The sequence below is a fragment of the Arvicola amphibius genome, chromosome 2 (genome assembly GCF_903992535.2).
Source record: "Arvicola amphibius chromosome 2, mArvAmp1.2, whole genome shotgun sequence".
Classification (NCBI taxonomy): domain Eukaryota; kingdom Metazoa; phylum Chordata; class Mammalia; order Rodentia; family Cricetidae; genus Arvicola; species Arvicola amphibius.
In genome coordinates, this window is record NC_052048.2 from 34,812,680 (window position 1) to 34,837,645 (window position 24,966).

The 24,966-nt window shown below is 47.2% G+C and overlaps 1 protein-coding gene across 1 annotated transcript; it reads right to left on the reverse strand.

Moving 5' to 3' along the window:
• Positions 1-1,561: 1,561 nt before the first annotated feature.
• Cpne9 (copine family member 9) lies at positions 1,562-24,425 on the reverse strand. The gene is made up of 21 exons (XM_038319623.1): positions 24,358-24,425; positions 23,799-23,839; positions 23,644-23,690; positions 23,451-23,554; positions 22,996-23,032; positions 22,767-22,769; positions 22,507-22,583; positions 16,880-16,943; positions 16,664-16,767; positions 16,427-16,531; positions 14,797-14,838; positions 14,425-14,500; positions 14,287-14,340; positions 13,792-13,853; positions 13,379-13,425; positions 12,298-12,479; positions 11,937-12,064; positions 6,221-6,323; positions 5,120-5,177; positions 4,697-4,770; positions 1,562-1,747 (listed from the first exon to the last, which is right to left on the reverse strand). The coding sequence occupies exons 1-21, from the start codon at positions 24,423-24,425 to the stop codon at positions 1,562-1,564; spliced, it is 1,662 nt and encodes a 553-aa protein (XP_038175551.1).
• Positions 24,426-24,966: the final 541 nt, after the last annotated feature.

The window sequence follows — 24,966 nt, forward strand, 5'->3', positions numbered from 1 at the left end:
ACCCGGAACTTGAAAATTCTACTGTTAATTCGTGGGGCTTTCAGAGAACTTGGGACGTCAGGGGTCATCATTGTTAAGCAGTGTTTGCAATTGTGTCATTGAAGAGTATGAAAAAGTCTTCCAAGGTGCTAGGGTCCCTGAAAAGTTAAGTTTTATCTTCATGCAGGCTTGGTATTCAGCACCCTAAAGCTCACGTTTTCATACATCACGCCTCTCCCCCAACAAATGCCAATAAAACCGGCACTCCAGGAACTTGTTTCTTGTTTAAATCGTGAGGTCTGGATTAAAACCGGAATTTCTTTTTTTAAAAAAAAAAAAATGGCTTAGTGTAACTGAGTGATTAAATGGGGATAATATAAGGTACCTTTTCCCCGGGATTATGATAAGGATTAAAACAGATGAGATCTGTAAATCGCCTAACGGTGTCTAATGTATAAGACTCGTATTTGCAAAAAAAAAAAAAATACTAGCTATTATACTCATCCAGAAAGTTCAAAATAAGCAGTAATCTCAGCGTTCAAGAGGACTGTGGTAGGATTGCCTAGACTGCCTGCGAGTTCCAGGTCAGACTGGTCTACACTGCAAGACGCTCTCTAAAAAAACAACAACCAGAATAAAGGAATAGAAGAGTTATATAGATCCCCCCCCCCCCGCATTGTGCCGAGGGCTTTGCACATACAAGGCCAGGGATCTATCACTGACAGCTTTCTTCTTCTTCCTCCTCCTCCTCCTCCTCCTCCCCCTCCTCCCCCCCCTCCCCCTCCTCCCCTCCCCCCTCCTCCTCCTCCCCCCTCCTCCTCCTCCCCCTTCCTCCTCCTCCCCCCTCCTCCTCCTCCCCCCCTCCTCCCCCCCCTCTCCTCCTCCTCCTCCTCTTTTTTGAGACAAGGTTTCTCAGTGTAGCTCTGGCTGTCCTGAAACTTGCTCTGTAGACCAGGCTGGCCTCAGATTCAGATATCTCCCTGCCTTTGCCTCTTGAGTGCTGGGATTAAAGGTGTGTGCCACCACCTTTTTTTTTCCCTTAAAGACAAGGTCCAAATAAATTGCCTATACTGGCCTTGAACTTGTGATTACAGGCTTGTACCACTAGGTCTGCATATTGTCTTAAAGCCAGCTCTTTTGGGGTGAAGAACCCCTATGAGAATCTGATGAAAGCTATGGGTCTCTCCTGAGGAAAAAAAATGTAAAAGTACATACACAAAGTTTTAAAAACTGAAGTTTGACATAGAAGTGACTGGATCAGTGTGTTGGGATGGATGTTAACCTAGCTGAAGCTATCCTGGCTCCCTACTTCTAGGTGAGGCCTCAGGCCCTGGGTCCCCTAGTCTCCCTCTCCAACACCCATGAGACAGAGATGGAGTAAGATTAGCTTTATTATTGGCATGAGGCAGGTAGGTGGTGATCATGCCAGGCCTTTCTGTAGTCAGGGGGCAGAAAACTTGTCAGCCAGCACTGATCAACCTAGCTGGCTCTTCTGGGGAGGTCCAGATCTCTCTCCAGGTGCCTTTAGCTTCCAGTGGGTGGGCAGGTAAGCAGACTGCTAAGCATTGGATGTGTGGAGTCCTCAGGGCTGCTCTGGGGCTGAGGCTGTGCTGGGGTTGGCCGGGGGTGGAGGCCGTGGCTGGATATCTCTGGTGCGCATGTAGGACAGCAGCTGCTCAGGAATCTCAGCCAGCACATCCTTGGCCAGTCGTGCCATGCTCAGCACCTGGTTCCCCGATCGGTCCACATAATCTCGGAAGGGAACAAACTGGGACAGACAAGAAAGGAGTTTTGAGTTCTGGCCAAGAGAGTGGGAAGCACCCAGGATTCATCTTTGATTCCTAACATCTCTTTCCAAGTATCACTGTTCTTCTCCCTTAATATTGAGCTGTTTTCTATATCTGTTTTTCCACCCACTCTATCCCTACCCCACTTTCTTTTTTTTCAAATATTTATTTATTATGTATACAATATTCTGTCTGTATGTATGCCTGCAGGCCAGAAGAGGGCACCAGATCTTATTACAGATGGTTGTGAGCCACCATGTGGTTGCTGGGAATTGAACTCAGGACCTTTAAAAGAGCAGGCGGTGCTTTTAACCACTGAGCCATCTCTCCAGCCCCCTACCCCACTTTCTATTCACCCTCAACTCATTTTCATTGGACTTCACACAGCGCTGAAATTACTCTTGCTAATGTCATTAATAGCCCTATAAGACTTAAATCAGTGCAGTGGGTGATAATTTTCAGTCTTTGTCTTGCTGAGAGTCTCTTTAGCTTCCATACACTTGAATGCCATCTTTCTGGATACATCCTGCTTCTTTGTGTGGGGTGCTGGGGCTTGTGTATACAAGGCAAGCTCTCTACCATTGGACCACATTTGCAGCCCAAATCCCATGCCTGACACCACACTCTTTTCTTCTACTTTTCTGGAAGCTGTACTCCATCTCAGCTCCCATTCCTTTGGGTCTTCCTGTGCTCGGAACTCATTCTCTCCCCTCTAGGGTCTCTCTATGTAGCCCTAGCTGCTCATTATGTAGACTAGGCTGGCTTCAGAAAGATCCACCTGTCTTTGCCTCCTGAGTGCTTGGAAAGAGTGAGTGGAACGAGAGAAGGACAGTTGTTGCGATTGAAGGGGAGGAACAGTTTGCCTGGGGAAAGAAGGTTGGTAAAAGGAGGGAAAAATGAAAAGGAGGAATTACCTCCTGGGGCCCCATATTTACCTCTATCCTTGGCTTCTTATTTTGTTTTGTTTCAAGATGAGATCTCACTGTGTTGTGATCCTCCTGTCTCAGCCTCCTAACTAGTTAGGGCTGTAGCCACTTTGCCTGACCCTGACCCGGAACCACACATTCGGTTATCACAGATCCCCCAAGCCCAGTGTTACCAACTGATTGTCTTGCTCTATCCCCTCCTCTGATTTCCCCGACCCAGTCAGTGGGACATCTGTCACTAGAAAACTAAGACTCATTCTTGAAGCTGCCATTCAGTTCCTTATCACTGTATTCACAAGTCATCAAGTCTTGAAACAGGTTCTTAAGTATCTTATTTTGTTTTGTTATTCTTTTGAGATAACCTAGGCTGGCATGTGATTCTTAGTCTTCATCCCTTAGCCTCTGAATACAGGAATTACAGGTACACACACACACACACACCCCTCCATGCACAGCTCTTAAACATTTTTTCTTTTTTTCAGGCAGGGTTTCATACAGGCCCACGCTGGCCTTGAACTCACTGTATAGCGAAATGGCCTTGAAATTTGAAAAATTATTTATGACTTATTATATGTATTCAATGTGCATTGTGAATGCCGGCATGAGTGTGCAACAGTGCACTTGTGGACGGCAGAGGACAACTTTTTTTTTTTTTTTTTTTTTTTTTTGGTTTTTCAAGACAGGGTTTCTCTGCAGCTTTTTTAGAGCCTGTCCTGGACCTAGCTCTTGTAGACCAGGCTGGCCTCGAACTCACAGAGATCCGCCTGCCTCTGCCTCCCGAGTGCTGGGATTAAAGGCGTGCGCCACCACCGCCCGGCCAGAGGACAACTTTTAGAGTGGGTTCTCCCCTAACATGGGATCCCAAGAATCTAACCCACTTCATCAGGCTTGCTTAGCAAGTATTTAATGCCCCCATCTCACTGACCTGACCTTGACTTCTTAGCCTTCTGTGTCCACCTCCTGAGTGCTGGGATTGCCAGCACATACTTGATTTATGCAGTGCTGGAGATCAAACCCTGGCCTCATGCACACCAGACAAGTACTCTACCAATGGAACTGCTTCCCAGCCTCTAAACATCTTTTGAATTGGCTACTTCTGACCATGATCACTGTTCTGTCTCCACGCATCCCCAGTCATCCTTGCTGCTGCTAATGGATTCCTGGTTTTTCCCTGGCCCTACCACAGCACACCACAAGGCAACAGCCAGAGAAGTCCTTTTACAATGTAGTTTGAGCTGGGCATGGTGGCAAACATCTCTAATCTTAGCACTTAGGAGGATGAAGCAGTAGGATTGCCATGAACTCTAGGCTAGGCAGGACTACATAGGAAGTTCCATATATAGTGAGGTTCTATCTAAAACAAAACAAAATGAAACAAACAATAAATACATGGATGGATACATAATTAAGAATGAATTCTGACCATCAAACCTCAGATATTCACCGTGCCAGACACTCCTGCTAGCCCGGTCTGAGCCTCTGGCAGGTCTTACGTGCTCCTTTTCTGCCTGTGAAGCTGATACCTTCCTCAGGTTTCACCTCGATGTCCACATCACAGCCTCACAGAAGCCTTCCCTGACAACTGTTGCTGACAACAGCTGCATTTGCTTCTTGGTCTGTCTGTGTAATGCTGGTCATCTCCGCTAGAGGGCCGAGACTTGGCCCTCCTGTACCGACAACCTTCAGAATAACAGCAACCTGCTTAATCCACCCTAAAAGAACTGTTCAGAACCTGATGTGATGTTGCAGTACTGTAAATCCAGTATTCTGGAGGCTGAGGAAGGAGGATCAGGAGTTCCAGAACAGCTTGTGCTATCTAACAATATCTTGTCTCATAAGTAGAACAGCAACAAACAAATGAAAAAATGAACCTGCTCTTTGAGTGAGGAAGGTTTTAAAGAGTGAGGGGAGACAGGGAGTGACTAGGAAAGAGTAAGGGGAGTGGCTCCTTGGAAGCCTTTCCTTCCCCTTATTTCTCTTGGATTTCACTACTCTCAGGGCTACCTGAACGATGTCCCGCTCTGCATAGCGTCCCCTGGAGGACACACGTACATCATCACCGTCCAGTTCTTCCATTGCTGCAGAATAGACAGGCAGGGATCATTGGATGGGTCTCTCCAACTCCAACTCATTCTGCCCCTTCCCCATTAGAGCCCTTCAGATTCCTCATGGGGAGAGCTGATGCTTGCACTTCACAGTGGTGTGGGATTGTTATCATTGTCCTTACTATGCTTTCCTTCCTGCATGTCCCATTCTGGGAAGGCAGAGGAAAGTGTTAACATCAGCAGCCATGTTTATGGAGAGGAAACATGTTTGAGTTCACCAAGGTGCCAGTCTGTCCTGTCTGTGAGGAGGGCCTAATGCCTAGATCCCTCCTGTTCTCTCCAGTTCCTATTCACCCTCATGCACACACACCATCCTACTCACCCTCAAACATAGCAGGTCCAACGCCGACAATAATGATAGACATGGGCAGTGAGGAGGCCTGTGGGGAGAGGAAGGGCTGAGTGAGCAGCTGTAACATCAGTGACAGGGCAGTGACTGGGCTGTCTGTGTGTCTCATGTGCTCCTGTGAGCAAAGATACTGATACTTTTGTTCAGATGATCTCAGAATGCATAACAGGTGCTTTTGGGTAGAACATATAGCTAGTTGATTTATATCCATTATTTTGTTTGTATATTTGAGACAAAGTCTCACTCTGTAGTTCAGGTTGACCTTGAATATTTCCAGTATTATTTAAAAAAGATTTTCCTGCCAGACATGGTGACATTCATCTATAATCTTAAGACACATGGGACTGAGGCAACGTGGGTTAAATAATGAATAAATAATGAATTCTAGGCCAGTCTGAGCTACAGTGTAAGACCCTATCATGAAAAAAAAAACAAAGACAAACCCCAATGACAGCAAAATAGCCACATTAGGCACATTAGGCACAGTATATCGTGCCTGTTCTCCAAGACTCAGGGAGAGGTAGGAGGATCATGTGATTTCAAGAGCAGCCTGGTCTTTATAGCTAGATCCAGGCCAGCTCGAGCTACATAGTCAGACCTTGACCCAAAAACAAACAACCCTCTAAATCCAGCAAACCAACAAACAAAACTAGTAAGGCATGGTGGCTCACACCTATAGCCCCAGCACTTGGGAAGCTGAGGCAGAAAGATTGCCATTATTCGGGACAGTCTAGGCTATATAGGGATCTATATAGTAAGACCCTGTCACAAAACAAAAATTAAAAGCAGATAAAAAAAATAACATAAAAGGGACTCTGCCCTCCCGGGACAAAGGGCAGGCATGCTTCTTGGCTGATTGTAAAAGACTAGCATTGCTTAAGTTCATTTCCTTAGTGGGTTTATCTGGTGGCATCATGCTGGGACCTAGAGAGTCACAAGCAAGTGTGCACCAGCCAATAGGCATCTCTGAAACTGGCAGGTGAAGTTGTTAGGATACACATGGAATAAACATCTCAGCCTCTTCACAGTATGGACAGTGACCCTTCCCTCCCAGGCCTTCCTCCTCAGACTCACACTGACAATGGCCTCTTTGGTCTGTGTCATATCGGAGATGACGCCATCAGTGATAATGAGCAGAACGTAGTACTGGGAGCCATCTGAAATCTTGGCTGCAGCCCTGCATGAAAGACCAAGGTTTGCAGGGGCCACCAGAGAGTCCCTGGTCACATTTCAGACCCTGCTTCTACAGCCACCATAAGAGTAGTAGCCACCATACGGGCTTCTGGATCCCACACTCTTTGGACCTGACTGCGGCCCTTGTCTGTCATCTCTCTATTCTGTATCTAATTTTAAGATAGGGTCACTCTTGTAACTGAAGCAGACACTAACTAATCCTCCTGCCTGTTTTCCACCTCTCAGTTGCTGGATCATAGTAATGATTCACCAAGTAGATCAGCACCCTCTTTCCTCTCTCATCCATCTCTGAATCCAGAAAAGGACTTCAGACATCCTCAGTCTATCCACTTACTTTACCTGGCCCCCCAACCTCTGTCTCACATCCTAAGTGAACTAGAAACAATTGATCTGTGCTGCCAAATGCATTGTCCCTGTTCACATGTGTATGTGAAGACTTAAATCAACTAAGTTAAACTAAATGAAAAATTCCATCATTAGTCACTCTAGTTACCTTTAAGGGCTCCCTTTCCATATGTGGCTGCTGAATACTATATTGGCGAGCATAGATGTAGGCCACTTCCATCACTATAGGACATTTTCTTAGGCAGTGCTGGTGCTTACCCTGGTCTCAGAAGATTGGGAAAGGCATGGTGACAGTGCAGAGTCAGATGCTTCTGCAGGTGTGCTGAGGTCCAGAGTGGGTGTGGCTGAGGAAGGCCCTGTGCACTCCTGCATCCTAGCCCATCCTCATGGGAGGTCTGGCCTCGTGCTATCTTTTATCGCTTGCTCATTCCACAGATAGTCACTAAAACCTGCTTTGTGTGGTAACGGAGGTAACAGAGCTTTGTGCTAAGCATGCACCCAGGAAGAATTTTGCTTGCTGTATATGCTTTTGTTTGTGTGTGTGTTTTATTTGTTTGTTTGTGGGGTTTTTTTTTTGGTATTGCTGTTTGAGACAGGGTCTCACCAGGTACCCCATCTGGCCTGAAACTCAGTTTGTAGAGCCAACTGTCCTTGAACTCACAGAGATCTACCTGCCTCTAAAGGCTCAGACCATAACATCCACCCACCTTGCTATTTACTTAATAATAAACTCTCTCATTCCAAATCAAAAGTCTGGCTACTGTAGATCATTCTCTGGACTATACAGAATAGTTGTACGGGCTGGCTTAGAATTACTGTATAGCCCAGGCTGGCTTCTAAACTCTCAACAATCCCATTGCCATGGACTCTTAGTTGCAGGGATTACAGGTGTACACCACCTCACCTAGTTTATCCTATTTTTAAAACGAGGAAGCTGAAATTCAGAAACACTAAGCAGCAGTCTCCAGGGTAAAAGAAGCTGGTGACCACGTGTGTCTGCCCTGGCATGCTCCTGCATACTTCCCCATGTGATCACCTGTCTTCATTACATCTGGGCACCCAGCAACTCCCAAACTTGTCACTTAGTGCTTTCACAGGCTGTCAGCACTGCCAGGTCGACTAGCCCTCTCCTGATGAAGGCCAGCTTGCCTTGTAGACCTGGCTGCACAGCCCTTGTGCTGTAACCTGTACTCCTATCTTCTAGGATGCAGCCCCATCCTTTGAGATGGGTGTTCTGCTTCTCCAAGAGGTTCTTCAAACCCTGAGGGTATTGAGGGGGACTTAAAAATGAAATGTGTAGATGAAGCCAGTGAATCAAGTACACTCAAAGCTCCTTTTTTAAAAAAAAGTAATTAGAGCAAACACAGACACAATGGGAGAAGAATAGAAAGTTTGCATGCATTTGTAAGATGAAACGCTGGACTTCAAAGTCCCTCACAGTCTGACTGCTTTCAGCTGTGCCCTCCATCTCCCCCCAACACCCCCAGGGAATGCACTGTCTTACTTTTGCCACCAGGCAACTCGCTAGAAATTTCTGGGGAGCTTTGCCTTACAGAAGTGATGATTTATTTATATTTCTGTCTCCTGCACCAAGGCGGGAGCTCCCGAGGGCAAGGACTAAATCCGATTCATCTGTGAGTCCCCAGTGCCCCAGCAGAGCACTGAGCACACAGCAGCTGCCCTTTGAATAGTGGTAATGATAATAATAGGAACAGCAATAACTACTGTTACAGCACTTACCAAGGGCAAGCACTCTTGTGAGTGCTTGACGTATGCTAACGAGTCCTCATAACAACCCTGCATTGTAAGTATTCTTAGCATTCTCATTTTACAGAGTGGTAAGAGAAATGACCAAAGCCACAAAACCAGTGTATGACACTGTATGGCCAATGTGCTGGATCTAATGGCTCAGTTGGTAGCTTGTCTAGCACACATATTGAGTATAGTGGTGCACACCTGTAATCCCAGCACTGGAAGGCAGAAAAGCAGAGGACCAGAAGGCTGCAGTCTAGGATAAAGGAGACCCTGTCTCAGGGAGAGAGAGGGAGAGGGAGGGAGAGGGAGGAGTAAGAGTGAGCGCTGATGTATTAACTCTACTCCAGAATCTACACTTTTGATAGAATCATCCTTAAATGAATGTTTGTTAAATAAATAAGTGAATGAATCAGTGTAGTTGCCCAAGATAATGTCTAAGAATTCTGTTTAATAACAATAACAGAAATGAACAGATTCCAAAATTTGTGTCAAAAAATTGTTTGTGAAATATTCTATGTGATCAGATTGTAACATGTTCTGTCTTTTAGTTTTCCTTTATTGTTTGTTTTGAGAGATGATTCCTCTGTGTAGTCCTAGCTAGCCTGGAACTCACTATGTGGACCAGGCTGATTCAAAATCACAGAGATCTGCCTGTCTCTGCTTTCTAAGTGCTGGGACTTAAGGTGTGTGCCACTATGCCCTGCTTTTATTTAAAACTTTCATTTCCCTGACCTTAATGTTTTCTTCAGGAATATTATGTTAGTTTTACAATTAAAGTAACTGATATCCTCATTATACACCAGAAAGTAATCCAGTCTTCTATAGGGAATGGGAAGTTTACAGACCTAAAAATCTCTCAGAAAACCTTTAACCATATATTTTTGTTGTTGTTACTTTTTTTTTTTTGAGATGAGGTCACTTGTAGCCCATGTTGTCCTTGAACTCACTTTGTAGTTTCAGAAGAACCTGAACTTCTAATCATCCTGACTCTACTTCCCCATGCTAGTTTATGGAGTGCTGAGGATTGAACCCAGGGCTTCCTGCAGGCGAGGCAAGTTCCCTAACAACTGAGTACACCCACAACCTGCATTTATTGTCTTTCCCCCATTCCTTTACTTCCAAGCTTTCTGAGACACGTTGTTTTAGCTAGATTGCTTTAAAGATTTATTTATTTGCTAGCTTGGTAATTTAATGTGGATTTATTTGCTTGGTAATTTAATGTGGATAAGTGCTCTATCTGCATATATGCCTTTATGCCAGCAGAGGGCATCAGATCCTACTATAGATGGTTGTGAGCCACCATGTGGTTGCTGGGAATTGAACTCAGGACCTCTGTAAGTGCTCTTAACTGCTGAGTCATTTCTCCAGGTCCTTTAGCTAGATCTCTTTTACTCAGTGTGTAATGGTTAATTTGTCTTGTTTTTGAGACAGGATGTCTATATGTAGCCCAGGCTGACCTTGAGTTTGAGGTCATTCTGCCTCGGCTCATAATTATAAGTGTGTGCCACCATTTCTGCATTTACTTCTTTTTTTAAAATATTTATTTATTATGTATACAATATTCTGTCTGTGTGTATGCCTGCAGGCCAGAAGAGAGCACCAGACCCCATTACAGATGGTTGTGAGCTACCATGTGGTTGCTGGGAATTAAACTCAGGACCTTTGGAAGAGCAGGCAATGCTCTTAACCTCTGAGCCATCTCTCCAGCCCCCTGCATTTACTTCTTTTGTTTGTTTTTTGAGACAGAGTTTCTCAGTGTAACAGTTCTGACTGTCTTGGAACCTGCTTTGTAGACCAGGCTGGCCTCGAACTCACAGAGATCTGCCTGTGTCTGCCTCCCAAGTGCTGGGATTAAAGGTGTGTGACACAACTGACTGGTAAATCTGGGTTTTCATTCATTGCTTGTGTTTATTCTGAAATTTTGCATAGTTTTAAATCTAATCTGTACCTTCTGTGGGTCAGATGCTATGCTGTTACCTCTTAAATCATTATCTAACAACTTTTTTTACTACCTAACCTCATAATAACTCGGCAAGTAAGCTAATATTACTGGGTATAGTGTTGCATGCCTGTCATGACAGCACTTAGAAGGCTGGAGTAGGCCAATGGTTTGGACTCTATATGGGGATAGATATTAGCCTTGGCTATATAGTGAGATCTTGTACCAAATACAGACAGACAAAAAGAAGGTAGAGAGCTAGGCAATGCTGGCACATGCTTTTAATGCCAGCACTGAGAAGGCAAAGACAGGTGGATCTCTGTGAGTTTGAGGTCAACCTTGTCTACAGAGTGAGTTTCAAGAAAACCAGGATTAGATACTGAGACCCTGTCTTTAAAAAAACAAACAAAGCCGGGCGGTGGTGGCGCACGCCTTTAATCCCAGCACTCGGGAGGCAGAGGCAGGCGGATCTCTGTGAGTTCGAGACCAGCCTGGTCTACAAGAGCTAGTTCCAGGACAGGCTCCAAAGCTACAGAGAAACCCTGTCTCGAAAAACCAAAAAAAAAAAAAATAATAATAAAATAAAAAAAATAAAAAAACAAACAAACCTAAAAACAAACAAACAAACAAAAGAGCCAATGCTGAGTTGAATGAATGGCCCCCACAGGCTTATATATTTGAATGTTTATCATTAGGGAGTGGCTCTTTTTGAGAAGGATTTGAAGAATTAGAGGTGTGGCTTTGTTGGAAGAGGTGTGGCCTTGTTGGAGGTGTGGCCTTGTTGGAGAAAATGTGTCTCTGGGGGTGGGCTTAGATGCTTCAAAAGCCCATACCAGGGCAAGCATGTCTCTCTGTGTGTCTATGGATTAAGATGTAGAAGTCTCAGCTACTTCTCCAGTACCATGTCCACCTGTGTGCTGCCATGCCATGCTCCCTGCCATGATGATAATGGATGACTTCTAGAACTATTAGCAAGTCCCCAATTAAATGCTTTCTTTTGTAAGAGTTTCCTTGGTTATGGTCACAGCAATAGAACAATGACTAAGACAGAGGTTAAGCTAGCTGGCACAGTAGTGTCACACCTACAATCCCAGCACTTAGGAGGCAGAGGCAGGAGGATCAGGAATTCAAGGGCAGCCTTGCCAACATAGCAAATTCCAGAACAGCTTGGCCTTTATGTGACCCTTTTTCAGAAAAGAAAATAAAAATAAAAACAAAACAAGTTACTTAAGGTCACATGGTTAGTGCCAGGTTGACAGCTATGTCTCGTAGCAAAGCTGGTGCCTTCACCGCTGCCCCACAGGCTCTTCTCTCTTTTAGACAAAGTCAGGGCCATCAAGACCACCTTGTGGCTTGGGATGTGGCTCTCAAGCAGCAGCTAAGGATGCTTCTTGATACTTTTTCTAAGCACAGGCAGAGTACCATCTTGGTACCAGGTCCTGGATCACTGTACACTGAATACTTCCCCTTCCCTCCAAAGTCTAAGTTCACTCAGAGTGTGTCTGCCTGTGTCTGGGTCCAATCATTTCCCCCCTCACTGCCACCCAGTCCTCTTACCTGGCCACCTGGTTGATGACAGGAGCGAAGTAGGTGGGCCCATAGAGCTGCACTGTGCGCAGACTCTGGAAGTAACTCTCCAGCACGCCCTCAATACCTGCGCAGTTGGGGTCCTCATCATTGTTGTTCTGCCAAAAAAAACATGAGGTTCAGCCCAGCTGAGCTCACACAGAGGACACTCAGGGGTGCTCTGATCCCAGCTCACTCCCACCCTAGACCCTTGCATGCTCTTCTCCACACTGCCCCATCTCCCTGTCCTGTCACCGTGCCATAGGTCCTCCTTGGCTGTTGCCCTTCACAACACATTAACAGCAGTCATCCATCTGAGGGGCACTGAGTGTAGGCTCTGTCCATACTGTACCAGGGGGAACTGGTGAGAGATCCGCCCCTCTGGGGGCAGCTTGGCTCCAAAGCCATAGGCTGGGAAGAGCTTGTCACTGTCGTAGTCCTGAATGATCTCTCCCACTGCCTTGAGGGCCATGGCATAGGCGCTGAGCTGGTAGGGACTCATGTAGTGTAGTGAGGTGGGCTGCAGGGGGTTCCCTGTAGAGACACAGGAGCTCAGATCTCACAGTCACCTGCTTGTCCTTGTATGTATCCACCCACCGATCCATTTATCCACCTCTACCTATGGACTCCCTCATTCTGTGTGTGACTCCATCATCTATTCATATTCCCCTCTTGAAATTCTCACTTGTTTCTGTATGTTTTATACGTCTACCCATACATCCTCCAACCCATCTGCCAGGCAGCAAATTCAGTTTTCAGCCTATTTACTCATTTCTGTCCATCTACTTTTGTATCATCTTGTCTATGTACCCATCCAGGCAGCCAGCCTCCTGCTTACCTGTCATTTCTCTTCCTTTCCATCTTTATGATATTCTGACTATTCAGCCATCCCTGTCTATTCCATTCTCTTTTCATACGGATCCATTCCCCTGCCAGACTCTCCTAGCTAATGCACTTACCTGTTACTTCCTTAAACTAAAACAACAGCTATCTGCCTGTACAGCCACACACACCGACATGCCCTTAGTGCACTCATTCACAAATCCTTCCCCCATGATTTATTCATTTATTTGTCCATTCATTAATCATTCACTGCCTATTAATTGATCCTGGTAAGTACCTACCCACCAATCTGTTTATCCTCTCCTGATAACTCCATTTTCTCCCACCCTGTCCATTTCCTCACTGGCTAATTGAGCAAGCTAGCCTTTCAACCTTACCTGATTAGATACCCATCATATTCCTTTACCCTCTGTCTACCTTGGCACCCAGTACTTTCCCTCCATCACACCTGTCCAGGTGCCATCCTGGATTGGCTTTACATAGTGTAGCTTTCTTGGGTAGTTAAAGTCTTAACCCAGGTAGGAATCTAGGCCAGTCTTTAAAGAATCCCTTAGACTCTGCCCATTCCCACAATCTCACCCATGGCTCACCATTGGAAGCAGTGAAGTCAATAGCTACTGTGAAGTTCAACTGTGTCCTAGTGGAGAAGTAGATAGGTTGATTACTGAGGGACCAATACCCACAACATCAGTATTTCCCAAACATAAATCCATGTTAAATTGCAGATAGTAATCCAGGCAGTCTTGATGGCATCAACAAAGTACCAAATACTGCTGCTGCTACTGGTGGTGGTCCATGGATCATACTTTGCAGCAGAATTAAGTGATTATTCTCATGACTAGGGTATTGTGTGTAGTTTAATGTAAGTAATGCTATGGTCCTGAAATAATAACTAAAATACCTATTTTACATAGGAGAAAAGTGAAATTCAGAGAAGCAAAGTTCAGTGGGCCCTGCCCATTCACAAGCGAGAGAACTCATTACTGGCTTGGCCATGACTCACCCTCCTTTGATATAATCCACAAAAGTGAATTCTGAGTCCACAGAGAAGGAAAGGAGTGTCACCTGTGGAATACAAGAGGGCAGCCCTGTCACTTTTGCAAGCACAGCTGAGGTGGCAAAAGAGGGAACCTAGTACAGCTTTGGAGAAAAGTGCATGATAGGACATGTGTGTTTCCACTCCTGCCCAGCTGCTCCCACCCTACTTAGTCTCTGAAAGAATAAAGGGAGAAGCTGTCAGGTGCATCCTGGGATTTAAATTTGGAAATGCAACTAAGGGTACTTTTTTAAATCCTGCAAAAGTATAACAATAGGAAATTTTTCTGGGTGAGAAAACAAAAACAACAACAACAACAAAAGTTCAGTGGTGTCACCTTATCCTCAGTGTTACTGTCCTAGATGACCTGTGCCCCTAGATGTCCTGCCTCCGTTATTTGCCATGCATGTCACCACTGATTAAAAACAGGACTGGGGAGGCTCGAGTCCAGGGAATACTTACGGTCCCCGAGTTGGTATATTTCTTCTTCTTGCATTTCTTCCGAGGGTTAAGTACCTAAGTATTGGATGGTCACAGTGACAGTTATACCCAGCTGCCCAGGACAGAGCGCTTGGCAAAATAACAGGGCCATGCCCTCACCTCATACACTGTGAACTGATTCTGGGCTTTGCTCAACTCCCGGTAGCTGGTTGTGAACTCGCCGATGAAATCATGGCTGCAATGAGGCCATGGGTGGGTAAGCAGCAGCTGCTGGTACAGAGCCCGAGCAGAACCCTAGAGCTTTTACTGCCTGAGTTCCTAGCTTGGGCTACAGGGCAGTGGGGGTGGAGCTAGATGGGGAAGAAAAAGCTGGAAAACAGTGTACTAGAGAGCTATCTAGCAGATCAGCTGTGTGTTTGCCTTCACCCTTCCGGCTCAGAGCTGCTTTGAGGTTCCTAGTGAATGTACCACGTGGTCTAGGAACTGCTCCAGTGAGCACAGGAGAAAGAGCACATCAGCTCATGCACCTACCTTCCATCTCGGTCCCAGTCATATACGTCAATCTTCACTGTCCTGAAATGCACATGATAAATCCAAACATGGGCTGTGTGTACATGCCAAACCCCAGGGACACCCCAGCCACTTCCCTGTACTCTGTCATCCCCCATCCATCTGTCCTTCTATCGCTTGCTCGTTTTCAACCTTCCACCTTTTCATTCAGCTCATGCACATACCTGACCTTGTTACTACTGTTGTTATGGAAAACACACATATACACATGCACACACACAACACACATCACACACCACACACACACATACCACACATCAAACACCACACATACACCACACACACCATACACACAGCACATATCACACATGCATACATACACACCACACACACATCATACACACCACACACACATCACACACACACACCATACACAGCCAACACACCCCACACGTATTTGCCATGTGAATCTCCCTTTACTCCAGGCAGTGTTCTTAACACTTTCAGACTGTCTCATTTAATGTAACAAATATTCTCTGTAAGTACTATTGTCGTGGTTTTTATAAGAAAGTTGCTATATATCCTCCCCCTACTCCTCACCCCAGAAATCTAAGTATCTTGGCTAATATTTCACAGCTAGGAAGTCACTGAGCTGATATTAACCCCAGACATCCTGTTTCCAAAGACCCTAACCTACCCTTACTTCATCTTTTTCTTCCTTCCTTCTGGAGCTTCCTTCTTTCCTTCAACAACCTTGCTGTATAGCCCAGGCTAACCTTAAACTCGAGATCCTTTTGCCTCAACGTCCTGAGTCCTGAGGTTACAAACATGTGTCACCACACATCTATTAAGTTCAATCCACCAAGCTATGCAGCCATCCGTTCACTCATATATATGCCAATACAATTACCTATTAATCTACCCCTTTATTCACCCATCAAACCATACAACCCATCATTCACCAACTCTACCACACACAAGCACCCACCTGTCTGTTAATCTACTCAGATAAATACCCCACCATATTAATGTCTGTCCATTCATTTGCATAAGCAGCCATTCAGGTGCCCTTCAGTCCTTCTACCCTATTCACCCACCACTCTTTGTACCACCCTCTCAGTAGTTCCTTTGGGTCAGCCACCTCCTTTACGCACATCCATCAGCTGATTCATCCACTAATCATCTGTTCATCCATCCATGATTCATCTGTCTGGCCATCAATCCTCTTGTCATTCTACCTGTCCTTTTCTATTCTACTTGGCTTTCCATTCATGTGTCTGCCACTCTGCAGCCATTCATCAACTCTTACATGCTCGTCTATCACATCTCCATTTGTTAATTGCCCATCTTCTCTCCGTCTGCTGATATACCTACCAGTCGAATTTTCTGTTCGTTTTCTATGCTTTCATCATCTTCTCCTCTACCCACCCTCCACCCCTTTATACTCCCATTTACAGTTTCTCCACACACCCAACCATTCCCAGTTTAGCTGCCCCTCTGACCATCTATCCTTGTATCTGCTCGCTCATTTGTTCCCCTGCTCTTTCACCTACTAGTCCTCATTCTGGGACTCAAGAACCTCATCCTTTTTTCAGAGGGAGCCTCACTCATGTCCTGGTCCCCTGAAAGAGCAGCTGATACTGAACCAGACCTGTCATAGTCTCCATTGCAGAGTGCCCGCACAGGGATGCTGAAGGGCTGCCATACTGGGTTCAGTGTATTTTTCACAACCTCTGTCTTGTGGCAGATGGTGAACCTGGGGGGAGGCAGGAAACTGGAAAATTCCTTGGAGTGGCACTGAGACCACTACCTACAGAGGATCCCAAGATTTCCCACTCATTAAGCATGGACCTCATTCCTAGCCTCAGTGCTGTATGGGGTGACTCACGTGCCATCCTCGTTGCTTCTGTAGAACACAAGGAAAGGGTCTGACTTCCCAAAGAAGTCCTTTTTGTCCAGCTTGTTTGCACACAGTTGCATGGTTGCAATGTCCTAAGGATTGATAGAGGGGGCTGTTGAGACCCAACTAGTCTGGAACCTTCAGCTGGTTGAGGGAGTTTGGGAAATGAAGGAGTTTATGGTCTAGCATGCGGTCCTCACTGACCCGACAGTTGCTGAGCTCTTCAGCAGTCAGCAGTATGGTTCCACACTTCTTGCCCGGCACACCCCTGGAAGCAGAAAAGGCCCCTTACAGAGAGAAGGGAGAGTTGGGGTGATCAGTCTGGGTTTCTGTGGGCCAGTTTTCTATTTGCTGACAATCCCCTAAGTATGCCCCACTTCTATTCTGAGTAGCTCCTGGTGGGAAAAGGCCTGCTTTGATTTGCTGCAAACTGGCTGAGGGGGTATCACATTAACAGTAGTGGGGCAAAGGCATGTAGTAGACTGCGGGTGTGTTTCATTGTTTCTAAGCTGCTGGACTCCTGTAGGGTATTGTTTCTCTCTATGAAATGGGGATGGCAGGATCTGAACAAGTGCCTGGAAGGCAAGTGATTTGTAAGCCTTGTACATGTGAAGGGTGCATTCTTCAAACAACCCTGACCGCCTATCCCAGGCCAAACACTGTCCTAGATTGGGAGGGGCCAGTGGGCACTCAGCAGATATGCCAGACTCTGCCCTCGGGGAGCTTCTAGGGTGTGGCCTGCTAGATGCTATAGACAGTGGAGTGTTATGGACAGTTCTGAATGAGAAGAGGAATTTCAGTTTACATCAAGATACAAAATCTTGCTTTGCCTTTTGAAGATGGGAGATAAGATTCAGGAAGCCAGAGAAGGGGGATCAAAACGTTGAGGCTAGCCTAGGCTGCTTAAGTCAGACTCTGTCTCAACAAACAAAACATAACTGGACATGAAACACATGCCTATAATTCTAGCACATATGAAGTTAAGGCAGGAGGATAGCTGTGAGCCTGGTGCTAGCCTGGGATACACAGTGAGTTCTAGGTCAGCTTAGGATACATAGCAAGACCAAGCCTCAAAGCAAAAGACCAAACTGCAAGCAGTAACAACCCCATCTCCACTCCCCAAACAACAAAGGACTTAAAATGAAAAAGACAAAAGAAGCTTTATTCTCTCCTGGCTCCCGAAGGGACATTTCCCTGTGCACAAAGGGTGGATCCAGGGATCCTCATTTCTGATTTGCCTGGGTCCCTAAGCATTAAGGGACCCTGTGATAGAGGCCTGTGAATCATGATTCCCGAAGGGATTCAGAATGTTCAGGGAAGCTAGTCCAAGAATCCCCAGGACTGGCAAAGTGAGTTAAGTGGGTAAAGGGATGGAGGTACTTGCTATCCAGCCTGCCAACCTGAGTTTGATTCCTAGGACATGCCTGGTGGAAGAAGGGGACCAACTCCCACAAGTTTTCTTCTGACCTCTGTGGCACATGTGTGCCTGCCCCCTTACAAATAAGGAGCCGAGTGATGGTGGCACATGTCTTTAATCCCAGCACTCAGGAGTCAGAGGCAGGCAGATCTCTGTGAGTTTGAGGCCAGCCTGGTCTACAGAGTAAGTTCCAGGATAGGCTCCAAAGCTATACAGAGAAACCTTGTCTCAAAAAACCAAACCAAACCAAACCAAACCAAAAACAAAAAACAGAAAAACAAAACAAAAAAATAAAAAAGGAGAGTTGTGGGTTCAAGTCCTGGCCCTAACTTGCTATGTGACTTCCCCATCTTTAAAGTGAGAGAGCTCAGCTGGGCATGACAGCCACACCTATAACACCTAACACCAGTACTCAGGAGCCAGCAGGAGGATCATCTAGGTTTGCAACCAGCTTGGTTTACAAAGCAAGTTTTAGGGCAGCCAGAGCTACATAAAAACCTCGTCTCAGGGCTGGAGAGATAGCTCAGCAGTTAAGAGCACTGGCTGCTCTTCTAGAGGATCTGGGTTCAATTCCCAGCACCCACATGGTAGCTCACAACTGCCTATGACTCCAGTTCCAGGTGATCTGACACCCTAACACCAATGTACATGAATTAAAATTAAAAAACCTTTGTCTCATAAAAAATAATAACCATAAAATGTGATGTAGTGATACATGCCTGCAGTCTTAGCATTTGGGAGACTGAGGCAACAGGATAAGAAATTAAGGCCAGTCTCCTCTACAAAGAGACTTCAAGGTCAGCCTGGACTTGGAGAAGCAAACAAACAAATCAAAATAAAATAAAATGAATTGTTTCAGCTGGGCATGGTGATGTATGACTTCAATCCCAGCACTGGGAGGCAGAGACAGGTGGATCTCTGAGTTTGAGGCCAACCTGGTCTACAGAGTGAGTGGCAGGAGGACAGCCAGGGCTACACAGAGAAACCTTGTCTCAAACAACAATGAAAAAATTAAAGATAATAAACAAATAAAAGGAATTGCTTTTTTAGTTTCTTGTGTGTGTGTGTGTGTGTGTGTGTGTGTGTGTGTGTGTGTTTGAGACAGGGTTTCTCTGTGTAGCCCTGGCCATCCTGGAAATCTCTCTGTAGAGGCTGGCCTTAGTGATCCACCTGTCTCTGCCTCCTGAATCCGGGGATTAAAGGTTTGTGCCACCACCTCCCAGCTACCTTTTTTAGTTCCTTCAAATCCTGACCCTGCAGACTTTAACAGATGGTGTGTACTGTGGATGGAGCTGCACCCAGCACAATGAACCACCAGCTGTTGACTGCATCGCCTTGTGTTCTCGCCGTGCTCTCCTTGGCCTCTCACCCAGGCTGAACTGCAGCCTCCTTCCCAGCACTGCTCTGACTTTAACATACTAATTTGCAGAACCGCAGCCCTGTTTAACCCCAAATCTGTCTAGCTCTTACTGCACACACAGTAGAGCATGGCCACACAATCTAACCAGTCTCCATTTCAGACACATGGCCACAAACCTCAGGTTCGTCCTTACCACTGCACAGCAACCCTACTGAGCACTCATGGCCTCTCTCTCCCGTTCTGTCACACAGAAGAGTCACTCTTCTCCCCTCAAGCATCAGGGCCTCCTCTCATCCTCTCTCAGCCAGTGACCTGGATTCCCACTCGCTGACAAAACTGAAGCAACCAGAAGAGATGGTCCACCCACCGCCATGCTGTCCTGCCACCAGCATCTTCACCCATATGGCTGAGCCTTCCTACAGCTGCTAGAAATGAAGTGTCACGTGACTCTTCACCCTCTGCTAGCTACTATCCGCTCTCAGTCTTGTCTGCACAAGGACACCAGCAATGCTCCCCCTTCTTTTTCTTTGAGATTCTTTATAGCTAAGGATTACTTGGAACTCACTATGTAGACCAGGATGGCCTCAGACTCATGGCAGTCCTGTTCTTGAGAGCTAGGGTTATAAGCACGAGCTGCCACACCTGCCTGGCTTCCCCTTCCGTTTACTCCACCAGCGTCTCAGTCTCTACTGGCCCGGGCACTTCAAATTACAAATGTGGTGAGATTTTTCTCATGTCACAAACTACAAACCTAAATATTGATACAAAGATGATACAATGAAGCCCATTACTCTGCATGCTAATTTAAAAACATAATTTAAAAAATTATAAATCTCTTTTCTCTTGAAAGGTTCTCATGATGTAGCCCAGGCTGATCTTGAACCTCAAAACTTGCCTCAGCTTCCTAAGTACTGGGATTACTAGGATCTTAAAACTTGGAATCTAAGCCAGGCGATGCTGGTGCACACTTTTAATCCCAGCACTCGGGAGGCAGAGGCAGGTGGATCTTAGTGAGTTTGAGGCCAGCCTGCTCTACAGAGCAAGTTCCAGGACAGGTAGGGCTACATAGAGCATCATTTTACATTGTGTGTGTGTGTGTGTGTGTGTGTGTGTGTGTGACTTGTGGGGTTTGCTTTTCTCCTTCTGTCATGCGGGTCATCAAGTGGCAAACGTTTTTAGCCACTGAGTCGTGTCAGCAGCCCTGTAAACGCATCCCTGACCCCAGGCCTGCCATATGCACATCTCTTTTTCTCCCTTTACAGCAAAAACTCCTTGGAATTTCTCTGGCTCCTATGCCCCCTTTCCACCTTCTAAAACTCTCTAACCTCTACCTCCTCTTGTCAGCCAGCAGTGATATAAAGGTAATTTCCAATTCTTATTTTATTTGAGCTGCAGCAACATTAAGTGTGGTTGGTTCCCTCTCCTCTACTTTCTCCTCTTTCTTCCTTTTATTGTGTTGGGATCAAACTCAGACCCACATGTATATTAAGAATACAGTCTACCACTGAGCTACATTCCAGTACCTTTCTTCAAAAAAATATTTTATTTTATTTTTTGCAGTGTGAGCCTGGGAATCTGATCTTAAAACTTGGAATCTATGCCAGGTGGTAGTGGCGCACGCCTTTAATCCCAGAATTTGGAAGGCAGAGGCAGGCAGATCTCTGTGAGTTCGAGGCCAGCCTGGTCTACAGAGTGAGTTCCAGGATATCTATGGCTACATAGAGAAACCCTGTCTCAAGAAAAACAAAACAACAACAAAAACCAAAACCCAAACCAAACCAACCAACCAAACAAACAAACAAAACCCCCTGGAATCTAATAGAACACGAGTCCATGCTGAATCAGTTCCTCCAAACTGGCTCAGATTTTCTCTCTGCCTCTGTTTCTCTCTCTCTGACAAGACAAGGTTTCACTGTGTAGCACAGCCTGGCCTGCAGCTCACTATGTTACCTGAGCACGTCTCCAATTTGTGGCATCCTGCCTCAGCATCCGGAGTGCTGGGATTACAGGGGTGGGCCACCATGCATGGCAGTATACTCATTTTAAAACCAAAACCCCAAAACAAATCATTTTAATTGGTAGTACAGTTTCATCTTTCCTGCTGGCCTCTTTCCTTTCCCTCCTGTATTTCATGGGTTTTGGATCTGTTGGCTCCCCCTTCAGAGTACATCCAGAATCTGACCAGCTTCTCATCCACTATATTTCCTCCCTGGAGTACAATGGCTGCTTTCTGATTGCCATCTGCTTCTGTCTTTGTCCACATAGGGTTTATTCTTAACCAGTGGTCAGCATAGTTAGATGATGGCACTCCTCATGCTCAGAACCTCACATAGCTTGGATCTCAGAGTGAAAGCTAAAAGGGCCTGACTGGGAACCTCCTAATCTACTGCCTCCTGCCCTGTCCCTCTCTTGGCTCCACCCACACTGGCCGGTTTGCTCTGATGTAGGTTGATTAGGCTTGTTTCCTCTATGTCTACAGAACTCACTCTTCACCTTCAGGTACTGCTCCAGGGTTACTAGCCTTCCAGCTGCCCAAATGACTGAAGATGATGTCTCTTCCACCAGCTCTCCTGCATCCCTCTTCTTTGATCCCTCTCTCCATATATTGTTTCCTATGTCTACTGTCTGTTTTGCACTGATTTCCACCTCCTCCCTCCAACTGGCTTAATTTAGCCCATTAAACAGTGGGTGACAGAGGCTTGTCCAGGGGCAGAATCTGGGCAAGGCTTTGGAATGTGGCTAATGCACTGTCTAGTGAGCGGGTATAGTGGCAAGACCTGAGGATCTGATCTATTCCAGGAAGCTTCCCGATGGAGTAGGGCTTGGAAGAAAGCTTTAAACATCGAATCAAACTTAGAAAAAGAATGAAGAGGAAACAGGTCCAGCCTGAGATTGATTTGAATAGAGTCCAACTTTCTACAGGAGTAAGGGAGCTAGGCAAAGCTCCTGTTGGGACACTCTCTGCAGTCCCACCAGCCATTCTGCCAGCAATCTTGCTGGAAGGGTAAACTCAGAGAGACCCTCCCTCCCTGGACCCTTTTCCCTTCAGCTCACGTAAGAGGTCGTTCCACTCGACTGCCCTGGCCTCCAATCACTTCTCCGAGGGCCAGAAACGCTTGTCCCAAGAAATCCTGTGCCAAGATAGGGAGTCAGCCAGATTGGGGAGGGGGGCACTGAGTGCCAACCAAGCCCACCCGGTGATGCTGCTGCTCTTGACCAAGATAACTCCGAAGTGCAGGTGACAGAGGGCCATTGTCAGGGCCACAGCCCCACATGTTTTCTGCTTCTTGATGAGCTCCCAATCAAATTCTCACCTTCTTCAGGTTCCAGGAGGTAGGCAGGGAAGGAAGAACAGCAGTGAATAAGGCTGGAGCAGACCAAGGGAGGAGCTAGGGTTGGGGTTGGTGGGAGGGAGGCCAGAGGGGCCAGGACCTAAGAAGGGCTGGTGTGCTGGTGGAGGATGTTGGGAGGTGGGGAGGGAAGTCCTTTGATAGGTTAGCCTTTCTGTGTGCCCAGGCAACCTGCCAGTCGCTGCAGGCTTACCGGTTTGGAGATGTTGGCTTTGGAGTCAACGTTGTACCTGGAAAAGAGAGTGGAACCGGTGTGGGGTGGGGATGGGTGGGAGAAAGTCTGAAGAGGTTAGGTTCAGTCTTGGTTAAAATTATAGGTGAAAAGAGGGGCAGTAGACCCCAGTTGAACCTGGGTCTGGTTTGGGACATGTGTGTAAGGGTCGAGAGGGTCATGCCTGGGGTGGAGCTAAATTAGGTGGCAGGGTTGTGGGTAGGGTCAGGCTTGGGTTGGAACCTTTCTAAGGCGGAGCCAACCTGGGTGTGGGGGCGGAGTTAAGACCAGAGCGAAGCCCTTTGGCGAGGGTCCTGGGCCTGGGGGAGGAGCCAGGTAGGAAGGTGGGGATGGGGGTGGGGACCAGGCAGACTTCCGAACTGATCCAGGTTTGGGAGGAGGGGCGGTAGACCAAGACAGGATTCTAGGAGCCTCACACATCGAAGCGGAGATTCTGCTTTTCTTCAAAGAAATAGTCGAGGACGAATTTGCGCACGAAGTCTGGGTTCAGAGTGTTGTCAATCACCTCCGTTCGTCCGAACTGGGCGGGGGGACGGAGGATGAGCACGGGCAGCCGGGCTGGAGGTTCCCGGGAGCGGCCCTGAGCTAGGCTGGGACTCTGGGACTCACCTCCCGCCACTCCTGGCTGGCCCGGCTCTGCGTGTGAAGCACCACCACTGCGGGTGGGGGCAGGGGAGGGAAGCTCGTCAGGTCGGCCCGCACCCCTTACCGCCCCACCCGCTCCTACACCCCGGGTTCCTCCTCCAGGCCCTGGAGCCGCTTACTGGGGTCCGACTTGGAGAAGGTGTCCAGGTCTAGCAGATTTCTAGAGAAAAGCAACAAACAGACGGACAGAGGGCTAGATCATTCTGCAGCCCGCCACCTGACACAGTCCTAAACTGGGCATCTGGAAGAGACATGGGGTTCAGATCGTACTTCCGCCCTATCACTATCCCCAGTGAATGTTGGGGTCCACACTGTCAGCATTCGGGACAACACCAGAAATCTCTGCCAGTTGGCTGCATATATGCTCATATTGTCTCCAAGGGTCCAGGAAGGCGGTTCGCCCCAGAACTTTGGCCCCTTGTGGTCTAGCTCTTACGAAATCCCTGCAGCCCACCTTTTTGAGCTGGTAGGCTCGAGCCCGCTTTTATAGGGTGGGGCTGCACAGGGAGACCTCCCCCCCCCCGCATCCTGTCAATGACTCCCGCCTTCAGCCTTGGTTCTGTTTCCCGCTTGTGGTGGCCCCCTCTGTGGTCTAGCCCCCTGGCCACACCGAGCCTACAGCTGCGTGGGGCTGAGGCATTGCCAGCACTTAAGCCCTCCCTAGCATGGCCCGCTCACCGGCACGACACAGTAATTTCAATCTTGGTGGCCGGGACGTTGCGCTCCGAGGCTCCGCTGAGAGACATGGCTGGTCCAGTGGCCAAAGTCGCGGGGGTGGGGGTGAGGGTTGGCTGCGAGACCCCAGCCACCTGAGCTAGGGGCGAGGACGGCCCATGTGCCAAGGCAGCGGTGCTCTCTCCAGCCCTGTGTGCGCTCCACTGCTCGCGCCCTGACAGTGGCCGCTGGCAGCAGCGGCTCCAGATGGCAGCACAGCCCCGCCCGGCCCTGCAGGCGGCCCCCGCCCCATTGGAGCAGCCAGGAGCTGGTTGGAAACCTCACCCAGACCCCAGCTCTGACCTACACTTCCTCTGGAGCCACCTCGGGAGTGCTGAAAAGCTCAGTACTATCCATGGTCCTGAAACATTTGGGGTGGCATGTGGGAGTTGGTCACCTCCGATTGTGAGGGGCTCCCAAAATCTCTTCCTTTCCCTCTTCCTGGCCCACCTTCCTCTCTGGAAGCTTCATTATCCCCTTAATATCCATGTGACCTTGAGCAAGTTATTCAGTATTAGTGGTTAAGACCCTAATAGCAGTTACTGGGGTACTATTGGGGTATTTTAATAGGCT

Bases quoted from the DNA above. Each gene is read 5' to 3' on its own strand.
- Cpne9 (XM_038319623.1), bottom strand. From the start codon at position 24,425: ATGTCTCTCAGCGGAGCCTCGGAGCGCAACGTCCCGGCCACCAAGATT. The intron at 16,944-22,506 runs GTGAGCTGAAGG...TTCTGCTTCCAG, and splicing joins CGAGTGGAACGACCTCTTAC to GGGTGTGCCGGGCAAGAAGT. The intron at 16,532-16,663 runs GTGAGTCACCCC...GCCTCCCCCCAG, and splicing joins AGAAGCAACGAGGATGGCAC to GTTCACCATCTGCCACAAGA.